Raw genomic sequence first — 21038 nt, 5'->3', positions numbered from 1 at the left:
TGCGACCACATTTGAACACACACACACACACACACACACATATATATATATATATATATATATAATTGATGATGAAATTATAAACAATTATAATATTTGAAAGTGTACATTTATTTGAAATTATAAGATTTGTATATTAGTGTTGAAATTGATTACTTAAAATTTATATGAAGAAAAGTCTAAACAAAAATTAGGAGGAAGAGCATGGCTAATTGATACTATTTTAAATAAAATAAATAAATTATAATCAAATGAAAAAAAAAATCTCTATATTGAATACCATAGTAAGATTAAAGTATTAAATGCAGGTTAGTAATATGGGCGTAATATATGTATGTTTATTTTTCTTTAATTACGCATCATAATATGTGTATGTTTAATTAACTTCCTATATAGGCAGAAAAACTTATCGTTAATTTCAATAAAAATGAGGACATTTTATTATGATTATTATATGGTAAGAAGGAGTATATATTATTCTTAATTACTATTATGCTAATTATGGCTTCCATGGCTATGTTTGGCAAACCTAGCTGAAAGCTGAAAAGCTATAAGCTCGAAGCTTAAATCCGAAGAGCTGTTAATATTATTCTTATTCTATCATTTTATTCTATCATATAATAATAATAAATAAATAAATAATAAATTCTATCACAATAATATTACCATTACTATAATTACTAATAACGAATTACAACTAAATTCTATCGTAATAATTACCATATATAATCACTAATTACCATTATCATAATTGCTAATAACGAATTACAATCAATAATTAATATTATTCTATCATAATAATAATAATTACCATATTACTAAAATACCCTACGTTTGGGTGGGAAAACTTTGGAGGAGGATATTGCTTTTATATATAGTATAGATTAGTATATTATTATTATGCAAAGACATTTTAGTCATTATACAACTTATTTCCTTCCCATTCTCAATAATTATATTTTTCCCTGCCAAACCATGTAATTTGAATTTCTACTTTATTCCGACCTTATTTTTTTCCCACCGAATTACAATTTCTTTTCTCCTTAATTCATTCCTTACAACCAAACGCTCTGTAAATGCCTATGTTTTGTGTATTAAACGTTTGTTTTTAAGTTATTACTTAAAATGAATATTTATTTATGGTCCACAATATAATTTGTTATTATCACCATGACATAATAAGCAAAATGATGTGTATGTCAATGACTTAATAGGAACGACCTATTTATTTTTCTTATAAAGCAAGTTAATTTTAAATAATTGATGATAACTTATCTCCTTACATATATTATTTATTGGCTACCGTCACAAAACATAATTTATCTATATAGTGATTGAATTTTGCTCGTTACTCACTTAAAACGATATGCACATGAGTGACAAAAGAAGGGAGACATGACCATTTGTCTGGTATGACCTCTACACGTGCTTAGCCACGCATACATCGCATGCATGTTGACAACCGACGGTCCATCTGCAACACTGTAAATATTCACTGCCGTTTGGCGCAGAAATTTATCAGGCAAATCTTAGGCACACTTTTCCATTGCCTTTGCCATCATTGGATGAATAGATGTATACCTAAGTTGGCCGCCACCAAACTCTTCTTAAGACAATGAACTCATTTCCACCACTAATTTAGGTCAACAATTTGTCTCACTTTAAATAAATATACCATCTAACTATTATTTTAAAATTTAATATAAATATACGTAGATATATTGACCACTTCAATATTTCTTTATATTGGACTACCATTTTACACCTGTCAATTTTTAGTACTGAGTTTCGTCTCAATTTTCGTCTATATATATGTGTGTGCGCTTAACAAATATAATAATTGAGTTGTTATCAATTATCATTTTCAGTAAGATGAGATTTTTTATTGTGTTTTTTGCAAAATTGATCATGATGGAGAAAGCGAAAGCTTACCAATCTCACTTTGTATTTTTCTTACCCTCCAACATATGTCTCTTGCTGGACCAATAGCATAGGACGTTGTACTCCTCAATTTCCCCAAATACCATGGTCCCAAAATTTTATTTTTTGAGAGAGGACGAAATGAAAAAATAATAATAATAAATTTTGATCAATGTTACAAGAAATCAATGTTACAAACTCCAGATGGGTTTACCTCATTGGTTCAGTAGATAGTATTTGGTACAAGAAATCAATGTTACAAACTCAAAAGTGTGGAGATATTATATGTTTAAAGTGGACAGATCCCTTATGTACACTTTTACTTGTTGAGACATTAAATTACTGTGATTTATATCTTCTCTGTTGTTATGATTGAGGATTCAATCTTTTGAGAAGAAACTTTGCAAAAGGGTGCCCCAATATTCAATAGGACTAACCCCCCTCCCCCCACTCTCTTATCCTCGAGGCAATTCAAACCACTAGTTGCTGCTTTCTCCTATGTTTCTGTCCTGCCGGGATTTCTTGTTCGCGGGAGCACCATGAGGGTAACGCCGTTACCGACCACGAACATGACGGCTCTAAACTACACCGACGATCCCAAGCTGGACAGAGCCATGGTGGTGGTTCTTGCGTCTCTGCTAGGCGCGCTGCTGCTTGTGGTCGCAGTGAATGCCATCGTCCGCTGCATTCTCCGGCGAATTAGACGGCTTAGCCCCCCGGTTCCGGAGCCCGGCGCCGCGGCTCTGCCGCCGTCGACGGCGGCGGGGCTGAAGGAGGACGTTCTGGAGCAGATTCCGGTGGTGGTTTACAAGTCGGAGGTGGATATCTTCGGCACGGAATGTCCGATTTGCCTGACGGAGTTTAATGAAGGACAGAATTTGAGGCTGCTGCCGAGGTGCAGCCATGGATTTCATTTGAAGTGCATTGATTTGTGGCTTCTGTCGCACTCTTCTTGCCCAACTTGTAGGCGCCCATTGCTTGATGATGATGATACTCCATAAATCCCTTATTGTTTTACTTTCTATTCAATTCTATTCTATTCTATTCAATCTTTTCTTTAGTCGTGATTTTCAATGTTTCTATTAAGAATGTCTCTTTAACTTGTGTTATATGATGTTTTTTGTATTCATTTGGAAGCAAATGCTTATAATAATACATACATGAATCAATACACACACTAGTTTATGATGATTGGTAATCCTAGTACATGTTTTGTCAAGAATTTTAAGTATTTATGGTGAAACTGAAATGTTATTTTCAAGAAACACTCCATCATGAGGTAAATTATAAAAATAAATGACACATAAAAGTTAAGAATACTTAAATCAAGAAGGTAAATGGATAGTCCTACAGGTAGTGGAAACAACATCATCTAAGTTGGTTATGTTGTTGCTTTGTTAACCACAAGATTCTAAATATGATTATCAATGAGTTTACTCCATTATAGTCTTTTGTTGGCTTATAACGTCAATCTTTTTTCAAGTAGCGACTCCGATCCAGACGATTAAAGCACACCTTCGAGTAGTGACTATAAGACTTTTTTCGTAAATCAAAATCGCATGAATAGTCAAACTCAAAATCTCGTGATAATCAAGTCAACTGTCTGATCAATTTGATTGGAGTGGTACTTAGGTAGCTAGAAAGGCAATGGGTAGTGGTGAGTGGGAGTGTAAGGTGTGTAAGAGGGGTTCTGGACGAATGAAGAAGAATTATTGCTGACATGTGAATGGGCCATTGTTGGGCTTTTTGAGGTGGAAGTTGTGATACTCCGACAGGATTGATTTCTTGACTTCACTCTGGGCCCTTTCTCGGCCCACTTAAGTTCTTGTTGTTTAACTGTGGTGGAGTAGCTCATCCAACAACCTGTTTGCCCCGCAGTTTGTATGTACCTGTCAAAAATGGTATTAAGCCTCTCAAAATTTATTTTTGGAGAAGTTAATAATTAAGGATTACATAACACAAAGTAAAGTACGTACCTGGGACTGAATCTTCTGCCCAAACAATCGACACACTTCCTGCCTTCGGCCATATCTCCCATGCCAATCCGCATGCAGTGTCTGCAATACACTCTTCCACAAACCTGCACTCCAAATATTCCATCCATCACCAAACTAAACATCGATCACAACATACATACATACATATATATCACCAACAATTATACACTATATTATTACCAGGCAGCGGTGACGGAAAAGGTAGATATAGGTTGTGCACAGGGTACAGATATTGGAGTGCGGGATCCCCGGCCGCCCCCGCCGCCGTCCCACGCTCACATAACTCATATCCTCCTTCTCATACTTATTGTTTCTTTCCACTAACCCGACAGCTCTCCGGGAACCGCGCTCAGGAGTAGCATGATAATGGCAACGGCCGGTGAGCTTGTCTGCCGGCGCTGCGTTAACGTGAGGATTATTAGGCGGTTCTGGGTGAAAGTCGAGGATTGGGTGTTCGGAAGGGCTGGAGGTCGGCGGCGGCTGAACCAACAAGTGTTGAAAGGTGAGGTTGACGGATTCATCAGGGACGCCCAGATATAAGTCTTCTAACTGTTTTCTTGCCTTCTCCACACTTGACAAATCCGCCATTCAAGTATATATATGGCGAGAGAATGGTTAGATCTGATAGGCTTCTGATCTGGAGACGGAGAAAATAAACACAAGATTTGCAATAATGGAAGGATGATGATCGAGTGTTTAGAAATGGGTTTCTATTTAATTTGTTGTAAACTTGTAGTATTTGTAGTAAGGGAATGGAAAAAGGCCAAGCTATGCGGACCACACGAGGCCACCCATGCAAACATACCAACATTATTGTCACTTTCCACTAATCTAGCTAGCATTTGTTTGATTTATTACCAATTCTGCTATCACTGTTCGAATGTACACTTTAACTAAAATTAACTTTGTAATTATAAGAAAATAAATCAATTTAAATTGTTATTCATATATAGTTAATAGGCTCAAACGTTAATTTAAAGATGTTACGTTGCTGAGTGAATAGGGGCACAGTATATCATCAATCTAGCTAGTAGTGTGATATTACCCAATAATAGTGTAAAGTAGATGCTAAAATGTTAGAGCGGCCAGGCCACAAACAAGACAAGCAAGGGCGGAGTCTTTAATTTCATTGCTCATGGAGTAGGTATTCACACAACAATCTTTTATTGGGTTAAATAATCTTGTCCCTTAATGCTATGGTCGGGTTAATAGATAAATTAAAACATCATCCTCGTACCGCAAACAATGCCATCAAATCATATGATATATAAACAATATTGCCAGTGGTTAATTATCTGGTTTCCATGCATAATGGCTGTTAAACACTCATATACATTGTCTTTAACTCAAGGACTGGAGTGCCAAACAATTCTGCCACCGTCCTCACTCTTAAAAACAAACATCAAGTCACTCTCCTAATTTCGACTTTCATCCGAATAAGAATATATTTTTTTATAAAGATCCAAACACTTACAAACGATGACAAGACATTAATAGCTTACTTATTATTGCATGCACTAATATACAATCTACAGTCTACATGCAATGCAAGTTGTATTGATTGTTATTCCCTTAAATTTGGATTTGCATAATAGGTTTCCCTTTACAAGATACACATGCAAGAACCCAAACAAGAGTAAGGAGTCAACAAACCTAACCAAATTGATTGGACTGTTACGTAATTAAGTTTCAAGTTTGACTCCCAACAGAAACGGTGTATTGGTATTCTTGTGTTAAGTCTGTTTGTTATGAACAATTTTTGTGATCCTTTGTTGGCTAGAATCACAATGTAATGTTCACATGATGCAAACTATTAAGCAGTGACTGCGATTTTTCCTGGCCTCGTCATAAAAAAAAAAAAAGAAAAAAGAACAAGGAGTGCAAAAACAAATGTCTCCATTTTGACTGTATATATGCATAGTAATACTGTATAACATAAGGGTTGTAATCTGTAAACACTAAGCAACAGAATATATAATTACTGTGCAAAACATATAATTGCCAAAGAAAACAATGGAAAGTCTTGGGGAAAATTGCCCATCATCAATCTGCAGCCTTTTTTTTCTGTAGCTGTATTTCAGCATATTTGTCATGCATAATGTTTATAGTCAGGCCAGGTGGTTTGCTTTACCTTCTCCAGAAGCTTGTAAGAGTAAACACTTCCCTTCAGTTGCCACACCATTCTGCCTTGGATCGATCGCGATTCAAAAGCTGCTAAAAGCTCATTCAACCTCGATATGATCTACCTCCACTAGCAAGTCATCTTCGCAACTGGGATGGCAGTTGAGATCCAATTGTCCCTGACTGGATCTAACATCCATAGGAGGATAACGCTGTCTATTCAGATCGCTATTGTTTTCTGAATGATTCATATGTATAGCCCCCGGTTCATTTGCAGTATCCCTTTCTGGTGCATCTTTATGGGGTGGTAGCTTGTCCTTTCCCACTGCAAGTTCTGTTTCATGGTCTGATTGCCTTTTCTTCTTACGCTGATTGAATGTATTGAGCCTCCGCCTCAAAGTCGAGCAGATGTTGCAGTCACAATTGGGCTGATGCTTTCCCGTCCCACTTGGAGGCTGAATGCAGACAATGCAAGCACAGCCAGGATGATGCCGAGGATGTTTTGTAGTGGCGCCAACTGAATGTTTTCCTAGGCCACCGGTGTTATCTTCTGCAACTGTATCTGTATTCAAGGCGTCTAAGCCAGAAGGCTCGCGATCATTTGTTTTTTCTGTGATAACTTTTTGCCTCTTTGAGCCTGGGAACAAAAATGTCGTTTTCATAAAAATGCTGTCATCAACTCATCCAAAACGGTTGTGTCAGCAACCATAGTAACTCTTTCTAACCAGATCAATTTAACAGGTATTAATATGATTCGATAAGCAATGCTCTCGGAGAAACAGTAACGAAAAGGATAGCAATCTGATTCTCTATTTTAAGCTTTTATAACAAAAATGAAAGGGGAAAAAAGGAACCATGTTAAGGAATAAGACCATCAGATCTGATTCATACCTTTGGTAACTCTTAGAGAAGTGTCCGGTTCTGTTTGGTTAATCTCATCCGGGACAGAAATTGTTGCCTTCCCGAAAACTGGTGGTTCCTAGACAGCACTTCATTTGATTAGAGTATGTCAATCAGGTACGAGAAGTAAACACGAGGGACAAATATAAAGTAGGACTTATTACATGATACGCTTCAAATTCAATGTCGTCAATAGTAAGAATGGTCGGTTTCAGAGATGGAGGAGGACAGAACAAGTCCTGTGCTTCTTCCATTGTGATCCTCAGTTCAATAGCATCTTCCACTTGCATCAGAAACCTCTTTCTTTTGGACCCGATATTCTGTGTCTTCTTCTGTGAAACCAAAATTTTACTTTGTGAGGAATTATCAGTTTTCAACCCGGGAATCATCCAACCATTGTTGGCGACAGATGCTGTGGGAAGTTGTTTGGTCTAGATTCATATAGTCTTTATTGTTTTCCTTGTCTCTTTTTGTATAAAAATGATAAAAATAAAAAACAAAAGCCAACAGGAAGACCACTTACTGTATGGTTATCAGAAACACAACCAGAACCTGGAAGGTTTGAATGTTGAGAGCCCTGTTCGTAAAATGAAAAACATATTCACTAAGACTATACTCGAGAAAAAAAATAATGAAAGTAGACAAAAGCAATGTCTTTGAAGCTTAACCTGAGTGTCACCGTTATTTGTCCCCTTCCTGAAACTCATAACTAATTTTCCCCCGGGATCAATTCGACTGAATGTAACTGAAAGAAGCATAGCATAACGCAGTATTAGGTCTAGTGAAATCATAATGCATGTAATAAACATCAAATAGAAGAACTGTCAAAGTTTTACTCCATGCAAGATGACAAGAACAGAAAATTATTTGAAAGATTGAATCTTGAATTTGGAAGAAATAAAAATCAAGGATGGAAATTGGAAAGGGAGAATGATACCGGTATCGCCAGCTTGTAATTGCATACTCCTTATACAGGGGGTAACGCCCTCCAGAACATACATTCTGCTATTGTTATTGAGCCAAAATCTGAACAGAAATGTCCATTCTTTCCCCGTTATATCCTGAATCTTTATTGGTAGACCTTCTGACTGATCAATTGGAGGAAAGTATGCCTGTTCACCATGTCTAAAGATGAATAACTTGATGAACACCGAACCCATAATAGTATAAAATCCAAAAGTTAACTTACTTCAGCACACGCTTTGGGAAGGACAAGGCGACCAATTCTACCAGCATCACTTGCGGTGAGAACCTTATCGAACAGTGGTACAACAGTTGATTTCAAGCTTACAATGACAGTTAAGGTAGCAAAAAATAGGTGATGAAACAAACTAAAGTCTCAAATTATTAGCACAGTGTTAAGCAACTACAAGAGTAATCAATGTGGAATGGATACTCTCCAGATATTTGCTGCAGTTCTTGATCTGTAATCTTAGACTGGTATCGAGGCAGTAACCGAGCCCGGCCCCCACGCCCTTCGGCAGGAGGCCTCACAATATTGGTCTGTGTTTTTGCTCCTCCCTTCGATTTGGAGTCATTGTTTTGGCTAGCTTTGGGTTGCTTGGGGAGCATATGGTGTACACTCTGCCCTTGATGGAGTGGAGAAACCATGTTCTGTTCCCTTCCTCCATTAAACGAGCTTGAACAATTGACAGGAGTGTTCAACGAGAAATTCGATGGCTGATCAAAAGATTCACACGCATTCAAATTTGGCAAGCATGTCTCCACTTGGCTACCAGACAGTTTGCGTTTTTCTTGTTTAATGTTGTCATCAACCCAAGTTCCCAAGTGTTGCACAGATTCACAAGTCTCCACTGCATTGCTAAATTTCAGAAGCTTTCCCTTTGCAGAATTACTAGCATCCACTCTATTTTCAACACCAAGTGGCTGAAGATATGATAGCATATGTAAAAACAACAGAATTATATGAATCCATTATTCTCCTAATGAATATGCAGTCTATCATTCCTAAATAGCATATTAACGAATGACCAGTATAACTCTACTTATCAATATAACAACAACAACAATAGTAATACCTGTACAGATCTCAAGGCATGATTTCCCAAACGACTTACACAGCTTACACATCCTATGCCTCCATAGTCCATGTATTCATACAAATATTTCGAAGCAATGCACCCACAGTGAATATGCTGCATTTGACATTTAGCTAGAGTAAGGAAACCAGAGGACAAACAAAGTGGACAAACTTCAAACAAGGCAATCATACCTTTCCACAAATTCTGCATTTGCGCCAACCGGATTCATCTAGGTGGAACATTTCACAAAATGCTACATTTTCATAAGCAGATCTGGGCCACCACCAATACCATTTCTCAATTAGCATTGACAATGAAAGAGTAGATTATAGAAGGATTCCCTGACATTAAACTATTTAAGATAGCAAAACAAGAACTAAAATGATAGCTCATTCTACAGCATACAACATCCAAGCAAGTAAGAACAAAATCATAGCAGGACCAACTCAAGCCAAGTTGGTCAGATTGTTAACTTGACAATCACAAGGTTATAAGTTCGACTCTCAATGAGAGAGTTCTATTCGATTGAGCTGGTTAACTATAAGCAACTTAAGTTGGTTTATCCCAATGGTCCCTAAGGTCACAAGTAAAGGTTTATCTAGTCCACACTCTTTGCGAGTTTCCCTCGTCACCCAAGACTAAATCATGGCAAGAAACAGCATTGGTGTGTACTGCTTCTTGGACCCGATCTCCATTCTCCCAAGGAGTCAAGGACAAAAACACTTAATGAGATGAATCTAGATACAATATTGTGACCTAAAATTAGCTAAATACTATGTTAGTAGGTGAACAAGTGAGCTTTTGGTGTGTTAAGGTTAGTTATGTTATCTTAACATGCACCAGCCATGCCTGTTTAACTTCTGCCATCCTCCATACAAAACTCCAGGACAAAATTAAAGAAGCTTCTCTTATGTTTAACTGGTTTTGTCCAAAGATATTATTCCATTTGCGATCCTATTTCTCAGAGTGGGCATAAAGGAGAAATTCAGAGGTAGTAGATCAGAAGAAGACCCACTTTGAATACACACAGGAAATGGTCCAATACCCAGCTAATGAGACGCTGAGTCAATCTGATTTATCTTGGATTATCGTGTTAGGCCGGGGCCTAAGGCACTAAGAGCTAGAAAATTTGCCTTTGGTGTGCAAGGAAATGGTTCAATTTTTGTTTTTATTATTTATAAGCTGCCATTGCAGTATTGCACCACAAAAATCAAGGAAAAATAGAGGTGAAGAGCAAAAAATTCGGCCAAAATTGGGAAAAATAAATTACCCGCAGTTGTAGCAAAGCTTTGCAAATCCACCTGATTTCAAGCTCCATCCTTTCTTCCACTCAGACGACGACGTCGCGCCACGACAAAGCTCATTCATGCAAATCGTTGACTCCATTTCTCCCAAAACCAAACCTCCGACCCGGATCAACTATACAAGACCGGCAATTTCTCAAATCAAATTTTAGAAAAACCCTAAACCCCCTTAATGCTCAAAACTGATAAGATTACACAGCTGCCCTTGCTCCGTCACGCCGAAAACAAGCCTCCGCCGTGCCGTGGCACGAAATCTCGAAGCGGAGGCGGCCGCGGTGGTTGGTGGGGATAAAGAAGGTGCAGATACAATCCAAAAAACGACGAGTTTATAGATATACATATATAGTAATATAGTGAGAGAAGAGAGAGAGAGAGAGAGAGAGAGAACGCGAGAAAGAAGTGTAGTAGGGTGTGCATGCAAAGCAAAACGGAGCGGTGGACAAGAATGCATGCACGCCGCAGTTTTTAACAATTTTGAGCGTTTTTGTTTTTATTGTTTTTTTCTTCTCTTCTTTTTTTTTTTTTAAAAAAAAAATTATAATTATTGTTTGCTTTTTAATATGGTGTTTTGTGCCATTTTTTTTTTCTTTACTGTTTTGTGATGAGCCGGCGGTTCCGTAGATTCGCAGAGCCAAACCTTTCAAATCAGAGTTTCCTTTTACTCCATCACAGCCTCAAGAGTCAACATTTCCTTTACCAACAAAATAATAATAATAATAGTAATAAAAAAATAATAATAATAATAATATGTTTGTTGAGGTAATGCGCGAATGTAAAATTTAGTTGCGTGTAAACAACACTATCTAATCAAAAAATATATATATGGCCTGGCTATAATGTGAATGGACAACTTAAAGCATTTAGATTTTTTCTTTTACTAAAAAAAATTGGTGTGAGCACGAGTTGCACGTACATACTTAAAGAGCGTTACACGCGTTCGCTGGATATGTAAAATTGATCGCCAACTGATAACTACTCTTTCTTTCTTGTGTTGGGGCTAATAATTCAAAAGATGCATTTGACTACCTTTAGGAAATGGGCACATATTGGATGTGTCAAGTCTAGCCTAGTTACCTCATCTATATCTATATCTATATCTATATATATATAATAATAGAAGTGCCTAGCAAAAGTTTCCCCCAAAAAATTGGAGGGCATCTTAGTAATAACATAATGGATATTATTTATTTATTATTTTATTAATTTTACCAATTATCCATATTTATTAATAATGTAATGCCATTATCCATATTTATTAATAATGTAACGCCATTATCCACATTTATTAATAATATTAATTGGTGATTGATGATATATAATTTGTGATATATCTAATATGGCAATATTGTTAATATTTATTTATTTATTATTTTATTAATTTTATTAATTATCCATATTTATTAATAATGTAATGCCATAAAGTAATATGGTAATATTGTGTTGTTAATATTGATTGGTGATTGGTGATATATAATTTGTGATATATCTAATATAATATTGTGTTGTTAATATTAATTGGTGTTTGGTGATATATAATTTGTGATATATCTAATATGGTGATACTGTTAATATTAATTGGTGATTGGTGATTGGTGATATTAATTCTTAATCGGATAATAACAGGAGTGATTATTATTAATAAAGGCAAATTGCAATGATTTAATAAAGGCAAATTGCATACAATAAAATAGAAATTGCATGCTAACGTACATTATAAAAAAAAGCAATAATTCTTAATCGGTGAAAAACAGTAAATTGATTTAAAATAATAACAGGATTGATTATTATTAATAAAGGCATATTGCAAATTATTAATTCTTAGTTCTTAATAATAATAATAATAATAATAATAATAATAATATAATCGGATGATAACAGGAGTGATTATTATTATTAATACAGTAAATTGATTTAAAATAATAACAGGATTGATTATTATTACAATATAGAAAAGGAAATAATTCTTAATCGGTGAAAGACGGTAAATTGATTTAAAATAATAACAAGATTGATTATTATTAACAAAGGCAAATTACAAATTATTAATTCTTAATTCTTAATAATAATAATAATAATATAATCGATAATAACATGAGTAATTATTATTATTATTACGGTAAATTGATTTAAAATAATAACATGATTGATTATATTATTAATAAAAGGCAAATTGCAAGTTATTACGGAGTAATTCTTAATTCTTAATAATAATAATAATAATAATAACAATAATAATCGGATAATAACAGGAGTGATTATTGTTATTAATATTAATCAATCAATAATCAAGAATTATTATTAATCAATTATTTTTAAAGTTTTCCAAATAAATTTCTATCTAATAAATTCTCATACCACTATATAAATCATGCAAACATGCAACCAATTTCACATCTTTCCTTCACTCCATCTTACCACCTTAGTTTCATACACACAAAAAAATTTACATATAATGGCCCCTATTTTTGTTTTACTAAATAAGATAAACGCCTTCAATACTGCGTGGGCAATCAAAGTACGATTGATTCATCTTTACGAAGTCAAGAACAACCGAGGAGAAACTTTAGAATCTGTATGGAAGATATGAAGGTATATGTTCTTTACATATATATATATATATATATATATATCCATTTCTTATGTTTTTATCGCTTCAATCTGATAATAATTCATGAAGTTATCACCCCATTTGTTTCATTTTTATATATTTATCTATTTGTTTGTTTCGATATGAACTAATTGAATCATAATATATATTTTTGTTGTTTCTTTTTAAAATACATACTTATATTTATGCACTATATTAATAATACAGAATTAAAATGCTAATTTTGTTAATTTTTAAATGTGATTATTTTAATTATAGATTCATCAATATATATTATAACAACAGAAATTATATTATAGAATTTGCATATATATATATATATATATATATATATATATATATATATATATATATATATTAATAAATATTATTTGCATATACGACGTAATATACAATCATTAAGGAAATACATCCAATTAGAATTTAAATTTACGAATACAAAATTAAAATTTGTACTTTTTTAAATATAATTTTCTTAGTTATTATTCATATTGTTGGAATTATAATATATATGAAATACACTTATGAATAAATCGAATTAATAATGTAAATTTTTCTCTATAAATTTATCTAAATGTGTGTGCGCGTGCGCGCTCATCGATCATATCATAATAAAATGGTGAAAAATAGCTAGGAGGTGGTTATGTCAACTTTGCACAGACGCTGCACGGGTGTCGCACGGATGCTGCACGGGTGTGCGTTGCCCAGTGTGAAAAAAAATAATGTCCAAGAATTAGGAGACATTTTGTACATTTTAAAATATTTATATTTTTTCAAAATTTTTATTTAAATTCATAACAATATAATTTTGTTCGTGCATCGCACGGGTAAAGCACTAGATATGATAACCTATGTAAAAACAACAGAATTATATGAATCCATTATTATCCTAATGAATATGCAGTTTATCATTCCTAAATATCATATTAACAAATGACCAGTATAACTCTACTTATCAATATAACAATAACAACAACAATAGTAATACCTGTACAGATCTCAAGGCATGATTTCCCAAACGACTTACACAGCTTACACATCCTATGCCTCCATAGTCCATGTATTCATACAAATATTTCGAAGCGATGCACCCACAGTGAATATGCTACATATGACATTTAGCTAGAGTAAGGAAACCAGAGGACAAACAAAGTGGACAAACTTCAAAATAAAAATATAATAAAAAAAAAATATATAGCTTGGCTATAATGTGAATGGACAATTTAAAGCATCTAGATTTTTTCTTTTACTAAAAAATTTGGTGTGAGCACGAGTTGCACGTACATACTTAAAAGAGCGTTACATGCGTTCACGGGATATGTTAAATTGATTGTCAATTGCTAACTACTATTTCTTTCTTTTTTGGGGCTTATAATTCAAAAGATGCAATTTACTACATTTAGGAAATGGGCACATATTGGATGTGTCAAGTGACTCAAGTCTAGCCTTGATACCTCATCCCAACTAATATTAGTATTGTGAATGGTGTTTCAATTATTTAAAAAAAAAAGAAAAATTTACTTGAGTTTTGCTCATATGTAGAATAACATAATATTTGGATCACCTACCACTATAAGAAGAAATCGTAAAAGACTAAACTTTCAAATTTGATTTAGTTTTACTTCATGGTAAACTGAAGAGTTAACATTTAATATGTTTTAAGAACATATATTTGTCAGGAGTAATAGTTTAGATATAATAGAATATATACCTCATCCTATAGGTCTTAAGGAAAGTGTCAAAGTAAAAGTAACGAGTAAAATTTAAGAGTCCAAGTAGTATTTTACTTTAACAAATAGGTACATAATAGACAAGTAAAGTCTAACTCAACCCAATAAACACTTTACACCGTCTAAAAGACCTCACAGCTCACACAACTAATACTTCCAAAGGTGTATAAAAGTCTCATATCATTTAAACAATGTTATCTACTCATAAAAGTAAATTGGGATAGATAACAATGTAAAATATAATATTGTTTCAACTACTTGGTGTAAGCAAATAATCCATGCTATAATTCTTGTTGATGATGTAGTTGTGCGACGATTTGAAGCATTCGTATAATAAATAAAACAATTATTTTTCTCACTTTCATTCAATACTCTATGTAGTGTATAAGTTGAGCTGCGAGACCACTCAAGAACCCTTATACCTATATCCTATCAATGCAGAATTGTAGATAACCAATTATCTTTTAAATTACCTGCTATTGATCAACATCTTTAATTTATTTAAGACTTGGTCAAAATATATTTGCAACATATTAAAAATTCAAATAATAATAATATTATTATCTTTATCCTAGTTAATAATAACAATAATAATAGTAAGGAAAACTTTACACTTGGTTGAGTTTTTAACTCATATAAGGAATGACATGATTGGATCACCACACACCTATCAATGAAAAAAAAAAGGAAAAAAACAAGAGTAATTTGTTATTGCGATATATATATATTATTATTATACTTTTTTTGGGGTTATGATTAATTCTGCCATACGATTGGTGGTCTTGCTTTAATTTAGAGCATGAACATTAACGGTTTTTCTTGGGTTCATGGTACAGTAAATGATTGGGTGGAGGAGAGAGAGCTAACTGACAGGCTGCAAATGTTGGTTCATGGTACAGTAATTTTGTACCAAACAAATAAAAGCATGTTGTGCCTGATATGTGTCAGGTGCAACAAAATCGCCCAGCAGTGCACGCGCCCGCTAACTGATAGGCTGTGTTTTTTTTTTTTTTTTAAATCAAATTTGTTTATTTTTTTTATCCCTTTTCATTTTCTATTTTCTAACAACACATACAAAAATTTCTCAAAAATTACAAAAAAGAACTCCACTGATAAGGAGGTGAATAGTACATCTTGGTTTTGGTCAGCCATTGATGGTCTCATCCTGATATGCGTTCGTCACCACAAATCCTTGTATGAGCCTGCTTGCAGCAGATGTCATGTGGTTTCTTAACATATTAAAGAGTGAATTGATTGATTTATGAAATCCCATGGATTTCTCTAGATTTCCTTTGACAATGACTAATCACTAACATAATCCTACTCGTTTGGATTCTTATATTGTTATTCTTACCAACATTTTGATCACACTCAAACCAAAATAGTTAATACATAAAATTTTAATATTTAAAACATTATAATTATCAAATTAATTAATTTAGTTGGGAATATAACTATACTTACTTTGATATCATGTTAGTATTTAAAATTAGTTGTACGAAATAAATCCTACATTAGAACCCTTGCCAACAAAGAATTACAAGTAGATAAATCAGATTAAATTATTTATAGTTGACCGACTCAAACTAAAAAAAGTTATAACTCCTTAAATTTACTTCATGATATGATAGATATTAATGATAGACTATTTTTTTTTTTATGTGGCCTGAAGTCTGAACCAATATAAATGTTTACATCAAAATTTGGAATGTAAAACTAAAAATTAGGAATGGACAATTAGAGTGTGTTAATTTAATAAAAACTCATAAAACATTGGTGACATAGTAGGGCGTATCTGCAGTATGTGTGACGAAAGGAAAAGGATAACATAACAGGAAGGGAGAGAGAGTCTCTGCAAACTGCAAATTTAAAGTGCAAGCTGTGTTCTTCTGGGACTGCATATATATCTTCTGCAAACTGCAAACGAATCCCAGTGACCCAAAAAGATCACGAAATATCTCTGAACCCGATTTTCTCAGGATTTCTTTCCTCCCTCCCTCTCTCTATATAATGCTTCCATAATAATAGCCTACCTACCACATCACTGTTCTTGAAGATGGCGTTGCTTTCATCATCATCATCTTCTTGTTCGTCATCAATGGCGGAGCCGGAAGACGAGATGCCGCATGTGTTAGCTGTGGATGACAGCTCAGTAGACCGCAAGCTCATCGAAAGGCTACTTGCTACCTCTTCGTGCAAAGGTTCTCTCTCTCTCTCCCTTTCTCTCTACAGCTTCAAGCTATGGAGTCTTGTGATTTAATTTCTTGAATTGGAATGTTTTTATGGTGTTTGTTATCGCAGTGACCACAGCGGAGAATGTGCAGAGGGCACTGGAATTTTTGGGGCTCGGAGAGGGGCATACCGGTAACAGGGTAAGATCTTAATTAGGTTATTCTCTTAGTAATCGCAAACTTACAAGTTACAATTTGGACTCTTAAATCCTAATCAGACTCTTAATCATAAATCAAGTCTAGCTATTTGGGTTATTAATTTTACACCATGTATCAAACACTTATTATTATCATAATTTATCCTAATGTTATAATTATAATAATAGAAAAAGTTATAAGAATTTGTTCTCGAGTATTGGTAATCTGTGGTGTTGTGAATTTGATCATACCTGTCTGCATTTTTGCAGCAGTCAAAGGTGAATTTGATCATAACAGACTACTGCATGCCGGGGATGACAGGCTATGACCTGCTTAAAAGAGTCAAGGTAACCAACCACAAACTCCATTTCCAGAAACCTTAAACTCTAATAACTAACTTCGACGATGCTTGGTTGTTGAACCGACAGGGATCATCTGACCTTAAAGAGATACCGGTAGTGATAGTATCATCCGAGAATGTCCCAACAAGAATCAAGAAGTAAACACTCCATACTCTGCTTTAGCATTATCCCAGGAATCATGTAAACACATGTATGTTGACTGTTCTTAATTAAACTGTAACAGGTGCCTGGAAGGAGGAGCTCAAGAATTCATGATAAAGCCGCTGAAACAATCAGATGTTAAGAAATTAAGATGCCATATGGCTAAGTTTAAGCAGCCCTGCAGTGGACGGTTATGCATTGGAAGATAAAAGAATGAATATTCCACAGAGAGGGATGTAGAAAAGAGTTCTTCTAGAAGGTAGAGCTATGGAGTATGGACTGGAGAAACTTCCAGAAATTTTGATCCTTTGACCTTTGTACCAACTACCAACTTTGTTCAACTGATATTGTCAAAGTTTACAGTTTTTCTAAGAATACAGTATTTTTTTATTTTTTTTTCACTAGTATCCACGTCCAGTTAGTGACATTAATCCAACCAAATATTGATTGTCCCCAACAGTTTGTGACCTTGTGTATACATAGGTTTGATTGTCTGAAAAACAAATGGTACGGAGTATTTAATTGTTAATGTAACTGGAAGATCGTCTAGATGCAAAAAAGATGAGTTAATTGAATCAAATCACTGGTGGATGAAATATGGTTTTCATACTTAGTTATAGACTTATAGTTTACAAGTTTAATCATTATTAACACTTTTATGGTCAAATTCGAAAAAAAAGAAAAAGAAAACAAGGAGATACCAAATGTCATATATAAAAAAAAGTTTATTATCCTCAATTCATTGTCAAAATCTGTTATCTTGAACCCTAGCAAATTATATTGTGGAGCACACTTCAAATTACAAAGTGCAAGACATATTTATTTTTAACATATTCGAAGTTTATTTTTAATGTACTACTCCGTATATGTTAATTTTTAAGATACAAAAATAACTTTTAATACAATAAAAACAAGCATATAGTATATTAAAATGAAAATAATAATATTAATAGTTTTCCGGTTCACCGTATAATGGTTTTTTTTTTTTTTTTTTTGGAATACTTAATTGGGCTGGAAAAGCATTCAAATGTGGGCAGTGGGCTCAAATGAAACTGGCCCATCAAAGAAACTACTCCCCTTCAAAACCCTAGCAGTCCTCTGAACCTTTTATATAGATCGAGCCATTGCTGAGCTTAGCATCATCCATAGTTTCCTCTCGTTGTGTTCTTGCGAATCTAGGTATCATTTTGCTTGCTTCTCCCATTGTTTCTGTAGTTTTCGTGTTTAATCTTACTTAGATTAGAAGATAGTTATATGAGCTGAAATTCACTCTGCAGTATTCTGTCAATGGATCCGTGTACAATAAGCCGATGCTCTGGATTCATATAATGAAGGAAGCATGGTAGTGCGCACGGAGAATGAATCCTTAGAGTCGTCATGTCTGCTCTCTCTGACGCCCTTCTAGGGTTTATGATTAGAGGGCCTGGATTAGACTCACATTTCATCTTCTCAAACTCATCTGCAGAGTATTTCTAAATCAGTTTAAATTGTTGATACTTAACCTAGTTTCTGGTAAGATCGGTTGATCTGCATAATCTCACAGCATTAATTTCGTGAATTTGATTGATGTTCACTCATATCTTGTGCGTTTTAATCTGTTAAGTCTTAAATTTATGTATCTAAATAGGATTGAATGTTAGCTTTTTAAACACCATCGAAGTTAGAGCTTTGTTTGCATAACTAATTTTATAGTTGGAGAATTAATTTGTTGGAAGTTTATTTTTGAATTATGTTCAGGTGTAGAATGGGCCAAATTTGTTGTGTATAATGTCATATTGCGACGTTTCAACAAAAATTTTATGTTCAATGCACTTATTGGTTGGAAAAATGGTTCCAACAATATTCTGAGTGAAATCAGCCATTTAGCAACCTCGTGTGGTGTTTGAATCATGATTTTTCGGCGGTGATGGAGAGATGGACGCTCCGGCATCCCTGCTCAACACCCACGTCAAGCTGCTAGCCCTTGATCTGCTGGCTGTTGTGTCGAATCCTGTAGATCAAACCTCGTTCTCCCGCAATGGCGTTCGTTTGTGTCGGGTGGAGACTATGGGCGTGATTGTAAGCCGGGAGTTCAAGCCAGGAAGGTTTTTGAAATTCTCTATTGATGATACTACTGGTTGCATCCCCTGTGTGCTTTGGCTTAACCAGTTCAGCTCTCCGTATTTCTCTCGCAGAAGCCCAGCAGATGTTCGAGCAATTGCCGATATGGCTGCTAAGTTTGCCTCCGAAGTCCAACTCGGCGTCCTCGCTAGAGTCCGTGGAAAGATCGCTGGTTACCGCGGATCCCTACAGATAACTGTAGCTGACGTCATCGTGGAGAGAGATCCTAATTTTGAGATCCTCCATTGGCTAGATTGCGTGAAGCTATCTCGTAATTGTTACAATGTTAGTACAACCAAAAAATCTGGGGACCAGAACTGTTAGGCGTGTATGTCGCCACGTACAATGGACTTGCATTTGGTTTTGTTAACTGGCAATAGATCAACAAAAATACATGTCATCAAAAATAGTATTCAAGCTAAAAACGTATTGCCATTTTGGTAAACCTATTTGATGGAGCAACTCGGGTGACACAATCTTAGTGGGACTGTATAACAAAACATATGTTATGTTGTAATTTTCGTTTTCAAAACACGTGAGGCACACATTTTAACAACTCCACTGATATCATTTGGTGAGGAATCGATTTGGATTGGCATCTAATTCATCATTTGATATTATTTCGTAGTCTTGATGATGAGTACTAGTTGAGATGTTGATATATACTGTATACATACTTAGAAGATAGTTATATGAGGTGAAATTCACTATGCAGTAGTCCGTCAATTGATCCGTGTACAATAAGCCGATGCTCTGGATTCATATAATGAAGGAAGCATGGTAATGTGCACGGAGATTGAATCCTTAGAGTTGTCATGTCTGCTCTCTCTGACGCCCTTCTAGGGTTTATGATTAGAGGGCCTGGATTATACTCACATCTCATCTTCTCAAACTCATCCGCAGAGCATTTTGTTAGTCAGTGTAAATTGTCCTAGTTTTTGGCATGATCGATTGGTCTGCATGGTCTCACAGCATTAATTTTGTGTGTTTGATTGATGTTCATTCATATATTCTGCATTTTAATCTGAACTGTTGAATTTATGGATCTAAATATGTTTAAATGTTAGCTTTTAAACACCATCGAATTTAGAGCTTTGTTTGCGTAATTAATTTGATGATTGGAGAACTAATTTGTTGGAAGTTTGTTTTTTCAATTATGTTCAGGTGTAGACTCGATCAAATTTGTTGTGTATAATATCATACGGCGACGTTCCAACCGGTACTTTATGTTCAATGCGCTTATTGGTTGAATCATGATTTAGCGGCGGTGATTGAGAGATGGATTCTCCGGCATCCCTGCTCAACGCCCACGTCAAGCTGCTAGCCTTTGATCGGCGGTGGGAGGTGATGCCATCGGCGCAGGTGAGGGAAAAAAAAATAAAAAATTAACAGGACCCTAGCCTATCGCTCTGATACCATATTAGAGGAACGATCACGTTGATTG

General features: G+C 34.7%; 4 protein-coding genes and 2 non-coding genes across 10 annotated transcripts; 5 read left to right on the top strand and 1 right to left on the bottom strand.

Moving 5' to 3' along the window:
- Window positions 1-2285: 2285 nt before the first annotated feature.
- Window positions 2286-3105, top strand: LOC116017381 (RING-H2 finger protein ATL73-like). Its single transcript, XM_031257961.1, has one exon. The coding sequence runs from the start codon at window positions 2460-2462 to the stop codon at window positions 2919-2921; it is 462 nt and encodes a 153-aa protein (XP_031113821.1). The 5' UTR covers window positions 2286-2459; the 3' UTR covers window positions 2922-3105.
- A 2745-nt stretch (window positions 3106-5850) lies between these two features.
- On the bottom strand, window positions 5851-10366 carry LOC116017739 (B3 domain-containing transcription repressor VAL1-like). Its single transcript, XM_031258368.1, has 11 exons — window positions 10251-10366; window positions 9172-9253; window positions 8978-9094; window positions 8335-8825; window positions 8128-8224; window positions 7876-8050; window positions 7607-7683; window positions 7462-7515; window positions 7103-7270; window positions 6930-7017; window positions 5851-6675 (listed from the first exon to the last, which is right to left on the bottom strand). The coding sequence occupies exons 1-11, from the start codon at window positions 10364-10366 to the stop codon at window positions 6140-6142; spliced, it is 2001 nt and encodes a 666-aa protein (XP_031114228.1). The 3' UTR covers window positions 5851-6139.
- Window positions 10367-16522: 6156 nt separating this feature from the next.
- Window positions 16523-17863, top strand: LOC116017510 (two-component response regulator ARR17-like). 2 transcript variants are annotated; one of them, XM_031258119.1, is made up of 5 exons: window positions 16523-16823; window positions 16924-16994; window positions 17264-17338; window positions 17420-17490; window positions 17577-17863. In XM_031258119.1, the coding sequence occupies exons 1-5, from the start codon at window positions 16679-16681 to the stop codon at window positions 17701-17703; spliced, it is 489 nt and encodes a 162-aa protein (XP_031113979.1). In that variant the 5' UTR covers window positions 16523-16678; the 3' UTR covers window positions 17704-17863. The 2 variants fall into 2 exon arrangements, with proteins under 2 accessions (XP_031113979.1, XP_031113977.1); XM_031258117.1 differs by having other exon boundaries at window positions 17261-17338.
- A 722-nt stretch (window positions 17864-18585) lies between these two features.
- On the top strand, window positions 18586-20221 carry LOC116016608 (CST complex subunit STN1). 4 transcript variants are annotated; one of them, XM_031256951.1, is made up of 2 exons: window positions 18586-18673; window positions 18772-20221. In XM_031256951.1, exon 2 carries the CDS (start codon window positions 19409-19411, stop codon window positions 19916-19918), a length of 510 nt encoding a protein of 169 aa, XP_031112811.1. In that variant the 5' UTR covers window positions 18586-18673; window positions 18772-19408; the 3' UTR covers window positions 19919-20221. The 4 variants fall into 4 exon arrangements, with proteins under 4 accessions (XP_031112811.1, XP_031112813.1, XP_031112814.1 ...); XM_031256953.1 differs by having other exon boundaries at window positions 18591-18673; window positions 19232-20221; XM_031256954.1 differs by lacking the exon at window positions 18586-18673 and having other exon boundaries at window positions 18680-19578; window positions 19669-20221.
- LOC116018048 lies at window positions 18821-18936 on the top strand. The gene has a single exon (XR_004098082.1). It is a non-coding gene; the product is annotated as a small nucleolar RNA snoR100 (small nucleolar RNA).
- A 137-nt stretch (window positions 20222-20358) lies between the features above and the next one.
- LOC116018047 lies at window positions 20359-20474 on the top strand. Its single transcript, XR_004098081.1, has one exon. It is a non-coding gene; the product is annotated as a small nucleolar RNA snoR100 (small nucleolar RNA).
- Window positions 20475-21038: the final 564 nt, after the last annotated feature.

Source organism: Ipomoea triloba, chromosome 4 (genome assembly GCF_003576645.1).
Source record: "Ipomoea triloba cultivar NCNSP0323 chromosome 4, ASM357664v1".
Classification (NCBI taxonomy): Eukaryota; Viridiplantae; Streptophyta; class Magnoliopsida; order Solanales; family Convolvulaceae; genus Ipomoea; species Ipomoea triloba.
The sequence above is the reverse complement of the archived record's forward strand: the minus strand, read 5'-3'. Positions and strand labels throughout refer to the sequence as shown.

Excerpts from the sequence above, each read along its gene's own strand:
- LOC116017739 (XM_031258368.1), bottom strand. The coding sequence starts at position 10,366 with ATGGAGTCAACGATTTGCATGAATGAGCTTTGTCGTGGCGCGACGTCG. Across the intron at positions 8,225-8,334 it reads CTGCAGCAAATATCTGGAGA|CTTGAAATCAACTGTTGTAC; the intron begins GTATCCATTCCA and ends TGTCATTGTAAG. Across the intron at positions 7,271-7,461 it reads GTGTTTCTGATAACCATACA|AAGAAGACACAGAATATCGG; the intron begins GTAAGTGGTCTT and ends TTGGTTTCACAG.
- LOC116016608 (XM_031256951.1), top strand. The coding sequence starts at position 19,409 with ATGGACGCTCCGGCATCCCTGCTCAACACCCACGTCAAGCTGCTAGCC.
- LOC116017381 (XM_031257961.1), top strand. The coding sequence starts at position 2,460 with ATGAGGGTAACGCCGTTACCGACCACGAACATGACGGCTCTAAACTAC.
- LOC116017510 (XM_031258117.1), top strand. The coding sequence starts at position 16,679 with ATGGCGTTGCTTTCATCATCATCATCTTCTTGTTCGTCATCAATGGCG. Across the intron at positions 16,824-16,923 it reads TGCTACCTCTTCGTGCAAAG|TGACCACAGCGGAGAATGTG; the intron begins GTTCTCTCTCTC and ends TTGTTATCGCAG. Across the intron at positions 17,339-17,419 it reads ACCTGCTTAAAAGAGTCAAG|GGATCATCTGACCTTAAAGA; the intron begins GTAACCAACCAC and ends TTGAACCGACAG.